The 16351-nt window shown below is 39.7% G+C and overlaps 2 protein-coding genes across 2 annotated transcripts in view; one reads left to right on the top strand and one right to left on the bottom strand.

Moving 5' to 3' along the window:
* Positions 1-256, bottom strand: part of SNX1 (sorting nexin 1) — a 45194-nt gene extending 44938 nt beyond the window's left edge. The window contains exon 1 of the mRNA XM_060618326.2: positions 192-256. Within this exon, the coding sequence (XP_060474309.1) occupies positions 192-206 (15 nt within the window). The 5' untranslated portion in view covers positions 207-256. The remainder of the gene's footprint in view (positions 1-191) is intronic.
* Positions 257-472: 216 nt separating this feature from the next.
* Positions 473-15862, top strand: CIAO2A (cytosolic iron-sulfur assembly component 2A). Its single transcript, XM_078448723.2, has 5 exons — positions 473-737; positions 6345-6509; positions 11928-11977; positions 14162-14207; positions 15393-15862. The coding sequence occupies exons 1-5, from the start codon at positions 614-616 to the stop codon at positions 15488-15490; spliced, it is 483 nt and encodes a 160-aa protein (XP_078304849.1). The 5' UTR covers positions 473-613; the 3' UTR covers positions 15491-15862.
* Positions 15863-16351: the final 489 nt, after the last annotated feature.

Below are 16351 nucleotides of genomic sequence, written 5' to 3' on the forward strand. Positions count from 1 at the left end.
CCGCCTCCGCGACATCTAACGAACCTCACTAGGCTCCCAAGATGTTCCGTTTCACCCCAACGGAAACTCACTTCCGGCGTGACTAGGAAGTAAGAAAACCGGCTGGAAGCAGCTCCCTCAGAAAAATAACAGTAAAGTCTCCTTGCACACGCTCCTCCAGCGCTAGAAATCAAGATCTCCTTTCCCCCTACCTCTTCAGGATTCATCTTTAGCTTATTGAAGGCGCTGAGTGAGGCAAACAGTGGCAAGTAACAGACCGTTACCTAACCCCCTTCCCCTACAGAGACTACAAATCCCAGAATACAGCTCTCTGTCTTCCGAAGAAAACGCCCCATACGTCCCAGCACGCAATGCGCCTCACGTGCTGGGAGGAATTTTTTTTCCCCCCTGTCACGCCGAAACCGAGGAAAGCATGCTGGGGCTTGTAGTCTTTGCGGGGCCCTTCCCTAGGTCCTCCGCGCTACTCCGTCGGGTCCCGCCTATTTTCTGCTCCGCTGGAGCTTTAGGCTCGTCTTGGCCCATTTGAACACCAGGAAGTTGATAAATCGCGAGGCCCGCTGCTGAGAGACGGTGGCTCGGGTGGGACAATCGCCAGGGATGGCGGAGCGTAAGGATGGAGCGGGTGTCCGGGCTGCTTTCCTGGACGCGGAGCAGAGTCCTGTGGCTCTCCGGCCTCTTTGAGCGGGGAGCTGCCCGGCAGCCCCGGATCATGGAAGAGAAAGCGCTAGAGGTTTATGGTAATTAATTTTACCCAGGGCAGCGTGTGGCTTTGTATGTGGAGACGGGGGTAACCGGGGCTTCACCTGAGGGCTGGGGGTGGAAACTCCGGTTTTTTCTGGGTCTCGGCGGAAAGCTTGGGAAGCCTTTTCTCTGGAGTGGGGAAATGTGGGTCTTTCTAGGACTGGGGCTCTTCCCAAACTTGGGGCTAAGCCGAGCCTGGAGGTCTTAAACGCCTCATTTCCCTCTCATGCCCTAGTGCCCTTCTCAAGACTTCTGGGCAGAGCAGGCGTCTAGGGTGCTTGGTTAGGAAGGAACGCTGGCGTGGTTGCACTACTGGTCTCCTTCCTTGCGTTCCCTAACCCCTGGATACATATTCCTCCTCCTGCCACCACCGAGAGCACTGCTGGGTGACTAACGAGTTGGGGACTGGCCCAAGGTTACAGCCGCTCTCATGTGCAAAAGAAAATGCAGAGATTCCCCCGAGAGAAGAGGAGGACAAGACTGGTTCCCTGTACCTGGGCCTCGAAATTAGAGTTTCTTATCACAGCCAAGCCTGGAGTGCAAAAAAGGAATACACAGAAACACACATATAGTCACATGTGTTTGTTTTGTTTTTAATCCCTTGGGACCATATTCTTCGTACAGATGAGAAAACAAAGGTTTAGAATGGTTAACTACCCAGAGGTCACGCTGCCACTAAACCAACGGCAAAAACCAAACCCCGGATCTTCTGATTTCAAACTTCGTGCACTTTACACCATTTCACAATTGTCTTACGGCTGTTTTTGGACTTAGGTAGTATAGTTTTTGAAAACTAAAAAGACTGCGACTAACTAATGTTCAGAGATTCCTGCTGACCGAGGGAGAAAGATTTAAACCTAAGAATACAAATAAAATGTGGGCAAGGATTATGGGCCAGTAGAAGGAGGTCACAGTTGGAAGAGACCTTTGGAGCCAATCTAATTTACCCCTCTCTTACTAGAGGCAGGACTTAATCAACCCTAGCTATATGATTATTGTGAGTGGAATGATCCCCACAACACCGACACATTCCTGTCCTATCAGACTTCTGTCTGCAGCATCTCAGGACGGACGGGCACTTGGGGATACAACCTTGGAAGAGATGATTCTTGTCCTCAAGTTTATATTGAGGGAGACCTATGTATGCAAAAACAGACTTTTTTATTATATGCAGTACCAACCAATAGACTTGAATAAGAGATACATTAGGAGGAAGGAGAGATCCTAATCTCTGATTGGGGAATCTGGAAAGAGTTTAAGGAGGAGTCACTTGAGTTAGGCATTGAAGTAGAAGTAGGTTCTGGATATATGGTGGGTAGAAGGCATACTAAGCAGAGAAAAAGGAGCAAAAGTATGGAGGTGAGAAAATAATATGTTAGGGAATGGCAGATAGGTGGGTCTACAGGTTAGGGTTTGTGGTTTAAAGGTGAAAGTGCTGTCAAAAATTGTTTTAGGGGCACCTGGGTGGCCCAGTCGTTTAAGTGTTTGCCTCTTGATTTCATCTCAGGTCATGATCTCATAGTTTGTGGGATGGAGTCCTGTATGGGGTTGATGGCTTGGAGCCTGCTTGAGATTCTCTCTCTCTCTCTCTCTCTCTCTCTCTCTCTCTCTCTCTCTCTCTCTCACTACCCTTCCCCTGCTTGTGCCATCTCTCTTTTTATCTTTGTGTCAAAATAAATCAATAAACATTTAAAAAATTGTTTTATATACCAGGTTGGAATTGGATACTGAAGGTTTAAATGTAAATAAAGAATATCTGTGCAGAGCCATAGAAGAATTTTTATCAGGGGAGTAATGTGAGAAGAGCAACATTTCTTTCTAAAGAAATAAATCCAGAGCTCTCAAATCAGTAGAAAACCAGAGAAGTTTAATGCAGGGTGAAATTTAATATCAGACTTAAGTAACATATAAAGAATATAATGTGGCTTGTATAAATGAGCCTTACAGGGAACATGCCTAGGATGAGGGGAAGCAAATTTCTTTAAAAAAAATTTTTTTTCTTAATGTTTTTATTTATTTTTGAGACAGAGAGAGACAGAGCATGAGCAGGGAAGGGGCAGAGAGAGAAGGAGACAAAGAATCGGAAGCAGGCTCCAGGCTCTGAGCCATCAGCACAGAGCCTGATGCGGGGCTCGAACTCACAGACTGTGAGATCATGACCTGAGCCGAAGTCGGACGCTCAACCGACTGAGCCACCCAGGCGCCCCTCAAATTTCTTTTTAAAAAGCGGTGTTTCCCTGAGTCCCACGATGATAGAGCCTTGTGAAGAAGAAGCTTTCGTCTTTTTTTTTTCCTGCCTCCATTTTGAAATTCTGTGGCTGATCAAGTGATAAGCCCAGGAGTTGCTGGGGAGAAGTTGCAATTTGATTGATTTAGTTTTCCCAGTAGCATTTCTGATTATAAGGGTGCTATAAATAATACAACAAAACCTCACACCTGAGAACGTTGTCCCATCCTATATGAACTCCCTCTACTCTCCTTTCTGCCTCACCATTTTTGTCTCATTCTCCTTTTCCATCTTTTTCTACAACCTCAGAGTAGGAAGGAAATCTTGTCCTCTCCAAGGCCAACCCAGGCTCCCATATCCTTGGTCTCATTCCCTTCTATTTATTTTGCCAGTCGTGCCTCCCCCCCCCCCCCCCCCATATTTTCAGTCTCTCTTCTTCTATTTGGTTCTTCCCCTTGGGCTATATATAAAACACTCAAGTTTCCCTTACCCTTGTGATTGTTCTAGCTTTGTCCAAACCCACGATTCTTTTTTTTTCCCTTCCCCTTCCCTGCTGAAGCCCTAGGACTACATTTTTAGTTCCCACTCAATTCCCTGTTTGCAAGCTGGCTTCTACCTTCATCCCTCTACTGAAACTGCTTTTTTACAGGTGATCTCCTGAGTGATAGATCCAAAGACCTGTTTCAGCTCTCGTCCACCTGAATTTTTCTGTAGTGTTTAATATTGTTAACCACCTCCCTTTCCATCTCTGCTTCTTGCTTTTATTTCTCCTTCTGATCCCTGAATTAGGTACTTCCCACAGATCTATTCTTGGGTCTCTCCCTTCACATTAGTGGTTCTCAGATTGTACTAAGAGGAACCTGAGGAATTTTTTAGAAGTCACAATGCCCAACCCAAGCTACCCATCAGTTAAATCAGGATCTTTAGGGGTAGGGCTTTAACATCAGTTTTTGTTTTGTTTTGTTTTGTTTTTAAAGCAGTTCTGATAATTCCATTGTTCAGCCAAGCTTGAAAATTACTGTTAAACTCATTCTTCATGAATCTGTGGGTTCAACAACCACTGTAGCTTTGGTGTTCTCTCTCTCCCTTTTTTTAATTAAGTTTTTAATTTTAATTCCAGTATAGTTAACTTAGTGTTATGTTAGTTTCAGGTGAACAATATAATGACTCAACAGTTCTATACATTACTCAGTGCTCCTTATAAATGTGCTCTTAATTCCCTTCACCTGTTTCACCCATCCCTCAACCCACTTCCCCTCTGGTAACCATCAGTTCTCCGTAGTTAGAAGTCTGTTCCTTGGTTTGTCTCTCTGTCTTTTTTTCCCCTTTGTTTGGTTGTTTTGTTCCTTAAATTCTGCATAAAAGTGAAATCATACAATATTTGTCTTTCTCTGACTTATTTCACGTAGCATTATATACTCTCTACCTCCATCCATGTCCTTGCAAATGGCAGTATTTCATTTTTTTTAATGGATGAATAATATTCCATTATATATACAATGCAATATCATTCTGTCTGTCTCACATCTTCTTTAATCATCTATCAGTGGATGCACTTGGGCTGCTTCCATAGTTTGGCTTTTATAAATAATGCTGCAATAAACATCAGGGTGCATGTATCCCTTTGAATTAGTGTTTTTGTATTTTGGGGGTAAATACTCAGTAGTATGATTACTGGATTGTAGGGTAGTTCTATTTTTAATCTTTTGAGGAACCTCCATCCTGTTTTCCAGAGTGGCTACACCACTTTGCATTCCTACCAAGAGTGCCCAAGGGTTCCTTTTTTCTCCACATCCTTGCCATTGTTCATTTCTTGTGTTGTTGATTTTAGCCATTCTGACAGGTGTGAGGTGGTATCTCATTGTAGTTTTGATTTGCATTTCCCTGATGATGAGTGTTGTTGAGCATTTTTGTAAAGTTTATTTATTTATTTGGAGAGGGGAGTGGGCAGGGGCAGAGAGAGAGAGAAAGTATCCCAAGCAGGCTCTGCACTATCAGCATGGAGCTTGACTTGGGGCTCAAACCCACGAACTGTGAGATCATGACCTGAACCAAAGCCAAGAGTCGGTTGCTTAACTGACTGAGCCACACAGCACCCTGAGCATCTTTTTATGTGTCTCTTTAGCTTTGGTGGTCTCTTAAGCCTTATGTACCATTCAGTGTTTGCTGGAATGTTCCTTTGGGTTGCCCCTTAAGCACTTCAAAATCATTATGTATAAAATTGAACCCAGTTGCCCCAGCCCCACCCAACTTTCTTCCTGTGTTCTCCAGCTTTTTTTTTTTTCTTCATTCTATCAGTGTTCTCCCAGACAGACTTAAAACCTGAGTCAGCTTCCATTTTCCCTTTCCTTGTCTTCTACATCCAAACGCTTGTCAAATTCTATTGATTCTGCCTCTGAAATGACTTCTCCATCTCTTGCCTCCTCTCCATTACTATTGTCATGTGCCTGTTTTGCGCCCAGCATTTTCAGCTGGTATCTCTGGGCTCTACTCTTAGTTCTGAGTCTACCAGCTGGTGGATGAGTTACCGGCTGACAGTATAGTGCTGTCCACGTTTACTCCCTTGTTCAGAACCTCTTGATTCCTTATTACCTGTGGCTGGCTGTAAAAGCAATCCTTGATGGTCTGGATGAATCTCTTATATCCTCACTTATGCTGAGTTCTAGGCAAACTAAACTTTTTTTTAATTAAAAAAAAATTTAAGTAATCTCCTACACCCAACATGGGGATCAAACTCACAACCCCAAGATCAAGAGTCTCATACATTAGCAACTGAGCCAACCAGGCACCCCTCAATTTCTGGTCCTTTAGTTTCCTTCAACCTTAAATTTCAGATATTGAAATGTCACCCATATTTAAAGGCTTGATTCAGATTCTGCTTTCATAAATCCTGATACCACATTCTCCGACACTTCTTACTCCACATTTCTTTCCGACACTTTTCTCATTCTTATATTCTCTCTGCAATGTTGGATCCAAGAAACGGGTGTGATCTAATAGTAATCCAAGAAAACTGTCTTCTCAAAAGGAAACTGGTAGTGAAATTTTCCGTCAGAAATCTGGGGAGTTACTGTGATATTTGGTTTTAAAAAAAGCAGTGTTTGGATTAGGGCTGGCAAAGTCATCCTTATTTAGAATATTCATGGGTCTTTCTGTTTTTGTTTTTTTTTAAATGTTCGTTTGTTTGTGAGAGAGAGAGGGAGACACAGGATCCAAAGCAGGCTCTGCACTGACAGCAAGAGACTGATGTAGGGCTCCAACTCAGGAACTGTGAGATGACCTGAGCCAAAGTCAGACGCTCAACTGACTGAGCCACCCAGGTGCCCCTAGAATATTCATGTTTTAACATAACACCTTGTCTCTGATGATTCTATAGATTTGATTCGAACCATCCGGGACCCAGAGAAGCCCAATACCTTAGAAGAACTGGAAGTGGTAACCGAAAGTAGTGTGGAGGTTCAGGAGGTAAACGAAGAAGACTATTTGGTTATTATCAGGTTCACGCCAACAGTACCTCACTGCTCTTTGGCAACCCTTATCGGTAAGGTTTTATATGTAAATATGTTTTTAATTCTAAGTTATTTTACTGATAGTGACCCCGAATAACAATTAGCATCATGTATCACACTTTACGGTTCACACAGTATTTTCAGATGTGTATCTTCTATAGTCCTCACAGGCTATGAGAGACTTTTTCAGATGAGGAACCTAAGACTCCCGAGAGTCTAAGTGACTTGCTCAGAATCACACAGCCAGGAAACGACGAAGCTGAAGCTCAAACCCAGGTCTCCTGACTCCAAACATGATACCTCCTTTAGTCACACCATGCTGCTTCTCTTTGGTATACACACCTACAACGGCTGGAGAGTGGGTGTGAGCCAGTCCTCCCCTCAGTTCTGGAGATTGGAGTGGGTGCTCTCAGACTGGCACTGCTGCCATCACCCTCTTCTCTAGCTGCTCTGTTGGCTTCAGTGAAGTACAGGCAGAAGTCCTAGTGGGAGAGGTGTTGTTTTTGTTTTTTGTTTTTTGTTTGTTTTTGTTTTTTTCTTTGGTTTTTTTTTTTTTTTTTTTAATATATGAAATTTACTGTCAAATTGGTTTCCATACAACACCCAGTGCTCATCCCAAAAGGTGCCCTCCTCAATACCCATCACCCACCCTGCCCTCCCTCCCACCCCCCATCAACCCTCAGTTTGTTCTCAGTTTTTTGTTTTTTTTTTTTTTTTTTTTTAACGTTTATTTATTTTTGAGACAGAGAGACAGCATGAATGGGGGAGGGTCAGAGAGAGGGAGACACAGAATCTGAAACAGGCTCCAGGCTCTGAGCTGTCAGCACAGAGCCCGACGCGGGGCTTGAACTCACTGACCGCGAGATCATGACCTGAGCCGAAGTCGGCCGCTTAACCGACTGAGCCACCCAGGCGCCCCTGTTCTCAGTTTTTAACAGTCTCTTATGCTTTGGCTCTCTCCCACTCTAACCTCTTTTTTTTTTTTTCCTTCCCCTCCCCCATGGGTTTCTGTTACGTTTCTCAGGATCCACATAAGAGTGAAACCATATGGTATCTGTCTTTCTCTGTGTGACTTATTTCACTTAGCATCACACTCTCCAGTTCCATCCACGTTGCTACAAAAGGCCATATTTCATTCTTTCTCATTGCCACATAGTATTCCATTGTGTATATAAACCACAATTTCTTTATCCATTCATCAGTTGATGGACATTTAGGCTCTTTCCATAATTTGGCTATTGTTGAGAGTGCTGCTATAAACATTGGGGTACAAGTGCCTTTGGGGGTTTATTTTGAAGGCTGTTTTCTATTTGAGAGGCAGCATTCCCAGTATTTGGGAGTAGTTAGCAGTAAGATACATAAGAGGTATCTTTGAATACATACTTTGTTATAAAGAAGAGAAAGGACATTTATTTCAAACCAAAATGTTCATCGGTAGGGGATGGTTTAAATAATCAGTGCTGGTATGTATTAACAATGGAATACTATGTTGCTCTTAAAGAGAATGAAGAAACTGTCCATGTGCTGATATGGAAAGATCTTTATTACATAGTGTTAAGAAATAAAAGCAAGTGTAATATTGCTACGGTTGTGTAAAAAAAGGCAAAAATAGACATTTGTATTTGATGACCTATGCATGAAGAATACATAAGAAATGAATAGCTGTGATGGGGGTGGGTAATAGTGGTGGTAGGAATGGGGCAGGTTGGAGACAGGATGGGAGGGAGACTTTACTATGTACTTTTTTATTTTTTTAAGTTTGTGAGCTATGGGACTATATTATCTATTTAAAAATAGATTTTTATAAAAAGGATCGAAAAGGTAAGCATTTTATTATTGCTTCCATGCTTGTGATTTCTGTCTTTTCTCGCTTATTGATCTGGGATCCCTATTAGTGGTTTCTAGTATACGGGCCACATCTTGAGGGACTAGAGGGTTTGTGAATCCATAGATAATATTGTAGTTATTAATATTCCATACTAGAAAAAGCGTTTTGGGGTGTTTGTCTGTTTGTGAAGGTTTTATTTTTAAGTTACCTCTGTACCTAATGTGGGGCTGGAGCTCACAACCTCGAGATCAAGAGTTGCATACTCTGCTGACTGATCTGGCTAGGCACTCCGGAAAAAGCGTTTTTGAATGCATACTTATCTTTTTTGTCATTGGACAGTTTCTGAATTGCCAGATTCCAGAAGTGCTGCTGCTCTTTTGATGTGAAGGGGGTGTCTTAAAATATTTTGGTATATAAGGGTTCTTAAACAGAGGGTCTATTACTCCAAGAGTCTTCAGCAAATTGATTTTTCAAAAAGTAATGTTTATTTTGTGTTTTTTAAATTGCAAAAGTAATATCTTGGCAATAATTTGGAAACCCCACAAAAGCATAAAGAACAAAATAAAAACCAGCTATCATAAAAGAATGTGTGTTTGGGTTTAAAACTCCAGCTCCGTCAAGTCTGCCATTTTGTGGTCTTAGGCAAGTTACTTAACCTTTCTGGGCCTCAGTTTCCTAATCTGTAAAGTAGAGATAGTAAGAATAGCAATGGCATTACAAGGATTAGATAATAGAAAGCTTGAAATAGATAAGCATAGGCAATTTTTTATTCATCATTAAATATTAGTTTTTAATTATATAGTCATGTAGGTCTGTGTTACTAGCACAATATGTTATGTTTTATACCATTTAGACCACTTCTAGGTTTTCACAATTATAAATTGTACTATGATGAACAACTTTACATGTAAATATTTTTGTATGTCTCTAGTTATTGCCTCAGGATAAATTCCTTTAATTGGAATTATTGGGTCATGTGGTATAAGTATTTTCAAGCTTCTGGGTACATATTAGGAAATCCTTCTTAAAAAGTTTCTACTCTTTGAGGAATTCCATAGAAGAAAACAGTAGCATGTACAAAACATTTATCATAAACTTATAATAAAGAAATCTGGAAGAAATTATAGTATCTATTAAGGAAATGGCATCCAATATAATGGGATTTCTTATTGCTATTGAAAATGATAAATATAATCAAGGAATCAAAGTATCTGAGCAATGTATGAAAAAACTTAAATACTAAGTTGAATTTGCATAATGATTGTAATTATTGAAAAAACTGTGTTTATGTAAGTCCATGAAATAAAAGTAAATGTAAAGACACCAAGATCTGATTATGGTAGATATTTCAGATCTATACACTTCAGGTGTTGTTTTTTGTTTTTGTGTTTTTGAGAGAGAGAGAGAGAGAGAGAGGGCGCAAGTGAGCGTGGGGCAGAGAAAGAGAGGAGGGAGGGAGAGAGAGAGAAAGAAACGGGACTCACCTGAAGCAGGGCTCGAGCTCACGAACCATGAGATTAAGACCTGAGCTGAAGTCAGATGCTTAACCGGCTGAGCCACCTAGGCACCCCCAGATCTGTACACTTCTTGAGCAGTTTTGTCGGTTTTTTTTTTTTTTTTTTGGCTCTTTCAATATGAGTTTCAGTTAGGACCCTTGCCTTTTTAGAGGTTAGTAGAGTAGTGTAGTAACCATGTTCAATTGATATGATTGGAAAACTTAATAAAAAGAGCTCTCTTTCTGACATTTGGGAGGCATTTCCTATGAGCAGATAGTACTAAACAGGGAAAGGCACCTGGGTGCATTCCCCTGGGATTGCTGACGTTGTCACCTACTCAGAATTATCCTGGTAGATAATTGCAGAGACAAAGGAAACTCAAAGGGGGTGAGCGGGTAAGGCAGAGAAATCAGTTGTTAACTATTTGTGTAGACTTAGTCCAGACAAGAATAGCTGGAGGCAGGTGTGATCCAATATGAAGGGCATAGGATTTGGAGTCAGAAGGTCTGTATTTAGCTCCCAGCTGTCCACCTGTTAACTATATGATGTCAAACCACTTATCTTGGTTCCTGGCTGTAAAATGAAAATGATAACAATAGTAATGGCTAATATTATTAGATGCTTTTTATGTACCAAGTACTATTTTAGGCACATTGTGTAACTATTTATTACTTATAACATCCCTATATAGAGTGGTACTCTTATAATACTTACTTTATGGATAAGCAAACTGAAGTTCAGAAGAATTAAGTAGCTTGCCCAGGGTCACATAGCTAGTATGTTCTGGAGCCACTCTTGAACCCAAAGAATCTATCTCAATAATGCTGTACTGCTTCTCTTGAGGATTTTGATGCTCAAGAAAGTGCTTTGTGAGTTGTGAAACAGTTATTATTTACTTTATGGATAAAACACCTACCAACGGTGAGTAGAACACATGAGAATGTTCAGATGGTGTACAGGTGACAGATAAAAGAGACAGCATGGGGAGAAGAAGAACTCTCCAGATAGGTTTTAAGGAGATGGTTTAAAGGGAAAACCCCTTAAAAGAAATGATATATTGTGTTTAGAGTTCTTTAATATGTATTATGAAATTCCTGTGTTCTAGACTCGAAGCACTGTGGAACACTTTCTGTGCATAATAAGAACAATTCGATTTCTGTGTCTTGGGATGTTGATTTAATTAAAAATTCATTCCTTATTTTGAAGTGGGGGAAGAAGTAGAGCATGGGCACAAAAGAGTCTGTTCCAAGCCCAGTTTTAATTTCTCTTACAAGTCTCAACTAGGGGAAAAAAAATCATTGAACTGTGACTTGGCGTTGGGGTGGCTAACTGAACTTCAGAGGAACTTGTTTCGGGGCAACAGCTCTATTTGTACATTGTGGCATAGAGGATTCCAAACTTGTGAAGTTTCTTGTGGTCCTTTTTAAGTGGCTCTTACTTGATTTTATTTTATTTTATTTTTAATTTTTTTTTTATTATTTATATTTGAGAGAGAGAAAGAGAGACACAGTGCTTGAGTGGGAGAAGGGCAGAGAGACGGAGGCCCAGAATCTGAAGTAGGCTCCAGGCCCCAAGCTGTCAGCACAGAGCCTGACATGGGGCTGAAACTCATGAACCACGAGATCATGACCTGAGCCAAAGTTGGATGCCCAACCGACTGAGCCACCCAGGCTCCCCTAAGTGACTCTTACTTGGTTTTAAATATTTGGGTGATCTGGTCTGTTAGTGTTCAGTAAAGTGTAATGAGTGAATTGACCTTTGCTTGAAGGCAAATCGATGCAGTAGAAAGGACCTAGGCTTTGCAGTGGTCTTGGGTTTTAGTCCCAACTGCCACTTTACCAGCTCAGTGATGTTGGGCAAGTTACATTGTGACCTTGGTTTCATAATTTATAGAATGGGTTTGGTAATATTTGGCTCACTGGAGTATTATGCGGAGTATGTAAGACTAAATAAAAGTTGCTAGCATGGTGCATGGCTCAAAGGAAACCTACGCTGGGTTGAGTCAAAGCTGTTTCCAGCTACTGTACTGTATGGAGATATCTACACACAGCTGTATGCTTTTTCAAGAACTAATAAAAGAATAGATAATTGGGGCCTTTTTTTTTTTTTTTTTTTCCCCTCTACAGGGCTGTGCTTAAGAGTAAAACTTCAGCGGTGTTTACCGTTTAAACATAAGGTAAGGAAGATTTTCTTGTTTTATAACTGCTTTATTGAGATTTAATTCACATTTCACACAGTTCCACCTGTTGAAAGTGTACAACTTAATTGTTTTTAGTATATTCACTGAGTTTTGCAACCATCACTACTATCACTTTTAAAACATTTTTATCACCTCAGTAAGAAACCCCACACCTATTTCCCCAAACCTTCCCCTAACCCCAGCTAACCACTGATGTACTTTTGGTCTCTGTATATTTGTTTATTCTGGATGTTTAATTCAAATGGAATCATACGTTTGTCGTCTTTTTTCACTTAAAATATTATTTTCAGAATTCATCCATGTTGTAGCATGTGTCAGTATTTCAGTCCTTTTTATTGCCTTACACTATTCCCGTTGTATGAATATACCATAGTTTATCTGTTGATTAGTTGACGGACACTTGGGTTGTTTATACTTTTTGTCTATTATAAATTTGTTTGGGCATATGTTTTCATTTTTCCTCTACCTAGGAGGGGAATTGCTGGATCTTTTGCTAACTGTATTTAACCTTTTGAGGAACTGCTAGACTGTTTCCCAGAGCTACTTCACCATTTTACATTCCCACCAGCAGTATGAGGGTTCTGATTTCTCCACATCTTTACTTACACTTGTCTGATCTGTATTATTACTATGTTTTTCATTATAGCCATCCTGGTGGGTTGGAAGTGATAACTCATGGTTTTGATTTCCATTTCTCTGGTGGCTAATAATGTTAAGCATATTTTCATGTGCAAAAATTTTAAACCAAGTAAGAACCACTTAGAAAGGGCCGCAATTAACCTCTCGAATTCAGAATCTTCTATGCCTACCCGGTACCAAACCAACTGTGTGGTTTCGCTGAGGTATTGTTAGTTCATATAGGAATCGCAGGGTAAGTGCTTGACTTTTCCCCTTTATTTACCATTTTCCAGAGTAATAAGTCGTGCATAATTTAAACCAAAGTAAATGAGTATAAAGTGATTTTATACCTGTTGCTTTATTGTCTGGAAGAAGAGTTAGTGTCATGCCACTAGGGGAATTTATATGGTGTTTTGTTTTAAAAAAAAGACTGTTCTAGATGATCTCTGGGGTCTCTTTTAACCATAATAAGGTATGATTTTTTTTCACTCTTGAAAAACGTTTATCTCAGGAGTAAAATAACTTTATAAGAATTAGTTAATACACTCCAGTGTTCTCTGGAAAGTAGACACGAGTTTATCATATAGCATGCTTTATTTGCCATGGGATTTGCAGTAATTTTGTGGGTTTATCTCAGAAGTTCCAGTTCTTGGAGGTTAGCTAATCTGAGGGAGTGCAGGAGGCCAGGAGGGATACCTTAACTGATATTATACTTGAGAGGAAATTTAGCAAGATAACAGTGTATGAGAAAAAGGAGGATACTGACAACTGTATATTGTGATCCTATTTTTGTAAAATAAGCAGAGAAAAGAAACTTCCAACCTTGGTGTGTGTGTGTGTGTGTGTGTGTGTGTGTATAAAATCTATATTCCATTATTAGGTATGGAGAAAAAATATGGAAGAAACTACACGAGATTATTAGTATAGCTTGCTTGGGGCTTGGGGCAGGGAGTAAGTTTAGATACTTTAGGTACTAATTTGGGAGGAAGAGGTAGAGAGATCCATGAGTGAAATACGTTTGAGATCTCATTTGTGTAAACTTTTATTTGTATGTATGCATTTTAAAAAGTAATTAATGGGGGGGCGCCTGGGTGGCGCAGTCGGTTAAGCATCCGACTTCAGCCAGGTCACGATCTCGCGGTCCGTGAGTTCGAGCCCCGCGTCAGGCTCTGGGCTGATGGCTCGGAGCCTGGAGCCTGTTTCCGATTCTGTGTCTCCCTCTCTCTCTGCCCCTCCCCCGTTCTCATGCTCTGTCTCTCTCTGTCCCAAAAATAAATAAAAAACGTTGAAAAAAAAAATAAAAAAATAATAATAATAAAAATAAAAAGTAATTAATGGGAATAACCCTGCAAGCCTTCCCCCAGGTGACCAAAATTTAAAATCCTGCTAATTTCAGTCCTTGTTTTAGAGGGATCTGTCACTGATGTTAGAAAAAGGAATTGGGCTTTCATCCTTAGGCTCTTGAGTCCTCTGTGCATTGCACTTCACTCATTATCGTAGAGTACTCCAAATGTTTTGCTTTTAATATTTTTTTCTTCCTAGTTGGAAATCTACATTTCGGAAGGAACCCACTCAACGGAGGAAGACAGTAAGTCAATCCTGACTCATTATTAGAAAGAAACAACTTCAGATAGTACTTCATCTTGGATACCAAGTTATTCTGCCATCCAACTATCTACGGGGTCAAAAAAGTGCAGAATTAGTTGTTAGCTCTTCCTTGAGGTGGGGGAACCTAGACTTTTCAAGAAGTAGTTTTTCTGTAGGACTCTAGGTGAACTAGAGGTAAGACCTATGGATATTGGCTGGTTTAGGCTAGGAGCTGCACATCTCTGAAGAATATCCAGCTTTAGGGACCTTGACTTATAAACTCTAAGGAGGGCTTGATATTTTTCTTTGATGCAGGACAGAGAGCTATGTACTTAAAATTTAAATTGAAGGTCCAGAAAAGAATATGGACATTTCTTTTGAACTCTTACATCAAGAGTGCTTTTAGCAAATTATAGACAACAGATATGGGCCAGTACCTTAATTATATGAAGATCCATGCAGACTCATTAAAAAAAAAGACCTAGTAGATGAAGGAAAATTCACAGAACTAAGAGATAAACATGGGGTGATGTTCTCACTCATCATTAATCAAGGGATTATAAATTACAACAAAAATATGGAGCCATTTTTCACTTCCTCTTTTATGTGTGTGTTTATTTGTTTCTATTTATATTGTCAGATATTTTTTGCAAAGTGATAATTCATGTATTGTTGTTGACAATATAATTAGTTAAAAAATGTTGGGAAGTAATTCAGTGATGAGAATCAAAACCATGAAAATATTCATATCCCTTGATCTAACAATGCCACTTTTAAGAATCTTTCCAAAAAGAAGGGTGTATGTATAAAGGTGCTCAATGTAGCATAGTCTTTATAATTAATTTAGAAGACATATAATTTTTGATGTGTTAAATTACCCTGTAATTAAAAAAAAATAGGCTAAAGGGGGAAAAATAGAAAATTTCAAAATTTCATTTACTCTTTACTCTGTATGGAAATATGTATATGGACAAGGACTAGAAAGAAAGAAATGAAAATAGTTGTGGAAGAGTAGTAGGATTATAGGGTGTAATTTTCTCTGTAAGTCTCCCTTCTAGAACTTAGGAATCATTAGCCAAAATAAGCTTTAATTTACCAAGGAGTTAAATTCTGTTTTAACAGGCTAAAAAAATTTGTTACTATATATTGACACAGTTCCTTTGCTAACTTCGTCTGTATTTTGCAGTCAACAAGCAGATAAATGACAAAGAGCGAGTGGCAGCTGCAATGGAAAACCCCAATTTACGGGAAATCGTGGAACAGTGTGTCCTTGAACCTGACTGATTGCTGTTTTAAGAGCCACTTAACTTTGTTTGGTATATTTGTTTAAATTCTTTGTAAAATGTAAAGACTCATGTTTAATACGTAGGTGATTTGTACCTCGAAGCATTTTTTTAATGGATGATTTGCAAGCAAGATTTAATTATATGTAGTACCTAGTTTGTTCAGTGTATAACATTCTCAGGATTTGTAACACTTTAATGATCAGACAGAAGAATATTTTCTAGTTATTATGTGTCAGACAAGTTGCTATTTTTCTGAAGCCTCTTCTGGTACAACTACTTTTCATGTCAAATATTTACTGTGCCCAAATGCGTTCAGTTGAAATCATTACTCTGTAGAATAAATAAAACAGAGATGATTCTTGTAATGACATACTTTAGAATGTTTTTATTGAATTATAAATTTTAGTGTAAATGTCAACTCAAAAGAAATTTAAAAGCTTTATTTTCTTATTAGAATGTAGAATCAGAAATCAGAGAACCAGAAAGAACCCTTAAAATCAAGCCTAGGCCCTGCTTTCCTTCAAGGACAGTCTGGGACCCATTTGTAGATGAGGAAGAAACATGGAGAGGGCCAGATATCATACATAATTTTGAAGATCAAGAAGTCCCCAAAGAAGTTTTGATTAAACCAGTCTGAATTTACGGTCTCTTCTTTACTTGAACTTTGTTTAGTTTGTTTTAGGGGCTAATGATATTTGAAGTGTAACAGGGTGTGGAAGGCAGCTGCCGAGATGTTCCCTAGTGATCCTTGATTTCTGATGTTCATGCCCTGTAGAGTTGCCTTCCATATTGAATCAGAGCTAGTAGGTGTAACTAATCAAGAATCAGAGGTGATAGTGTGTGACTTATGAGGCTAGAT

This window comes from Panthera onca, chromosome B3, assembly GCF_046562875.1.
Source record: "Panthera onca isolate mPanOnc1 chromosome B3, mPanOnc1 haplotype 2, whole genome shotgun sequence".
NCBI classification, from domain to species: domain Eukaryota; kingdom Metazoa; phylum Chordata; class Mammalia; order Carnivora; family Felidae; genus Panthera; species Panthera onca.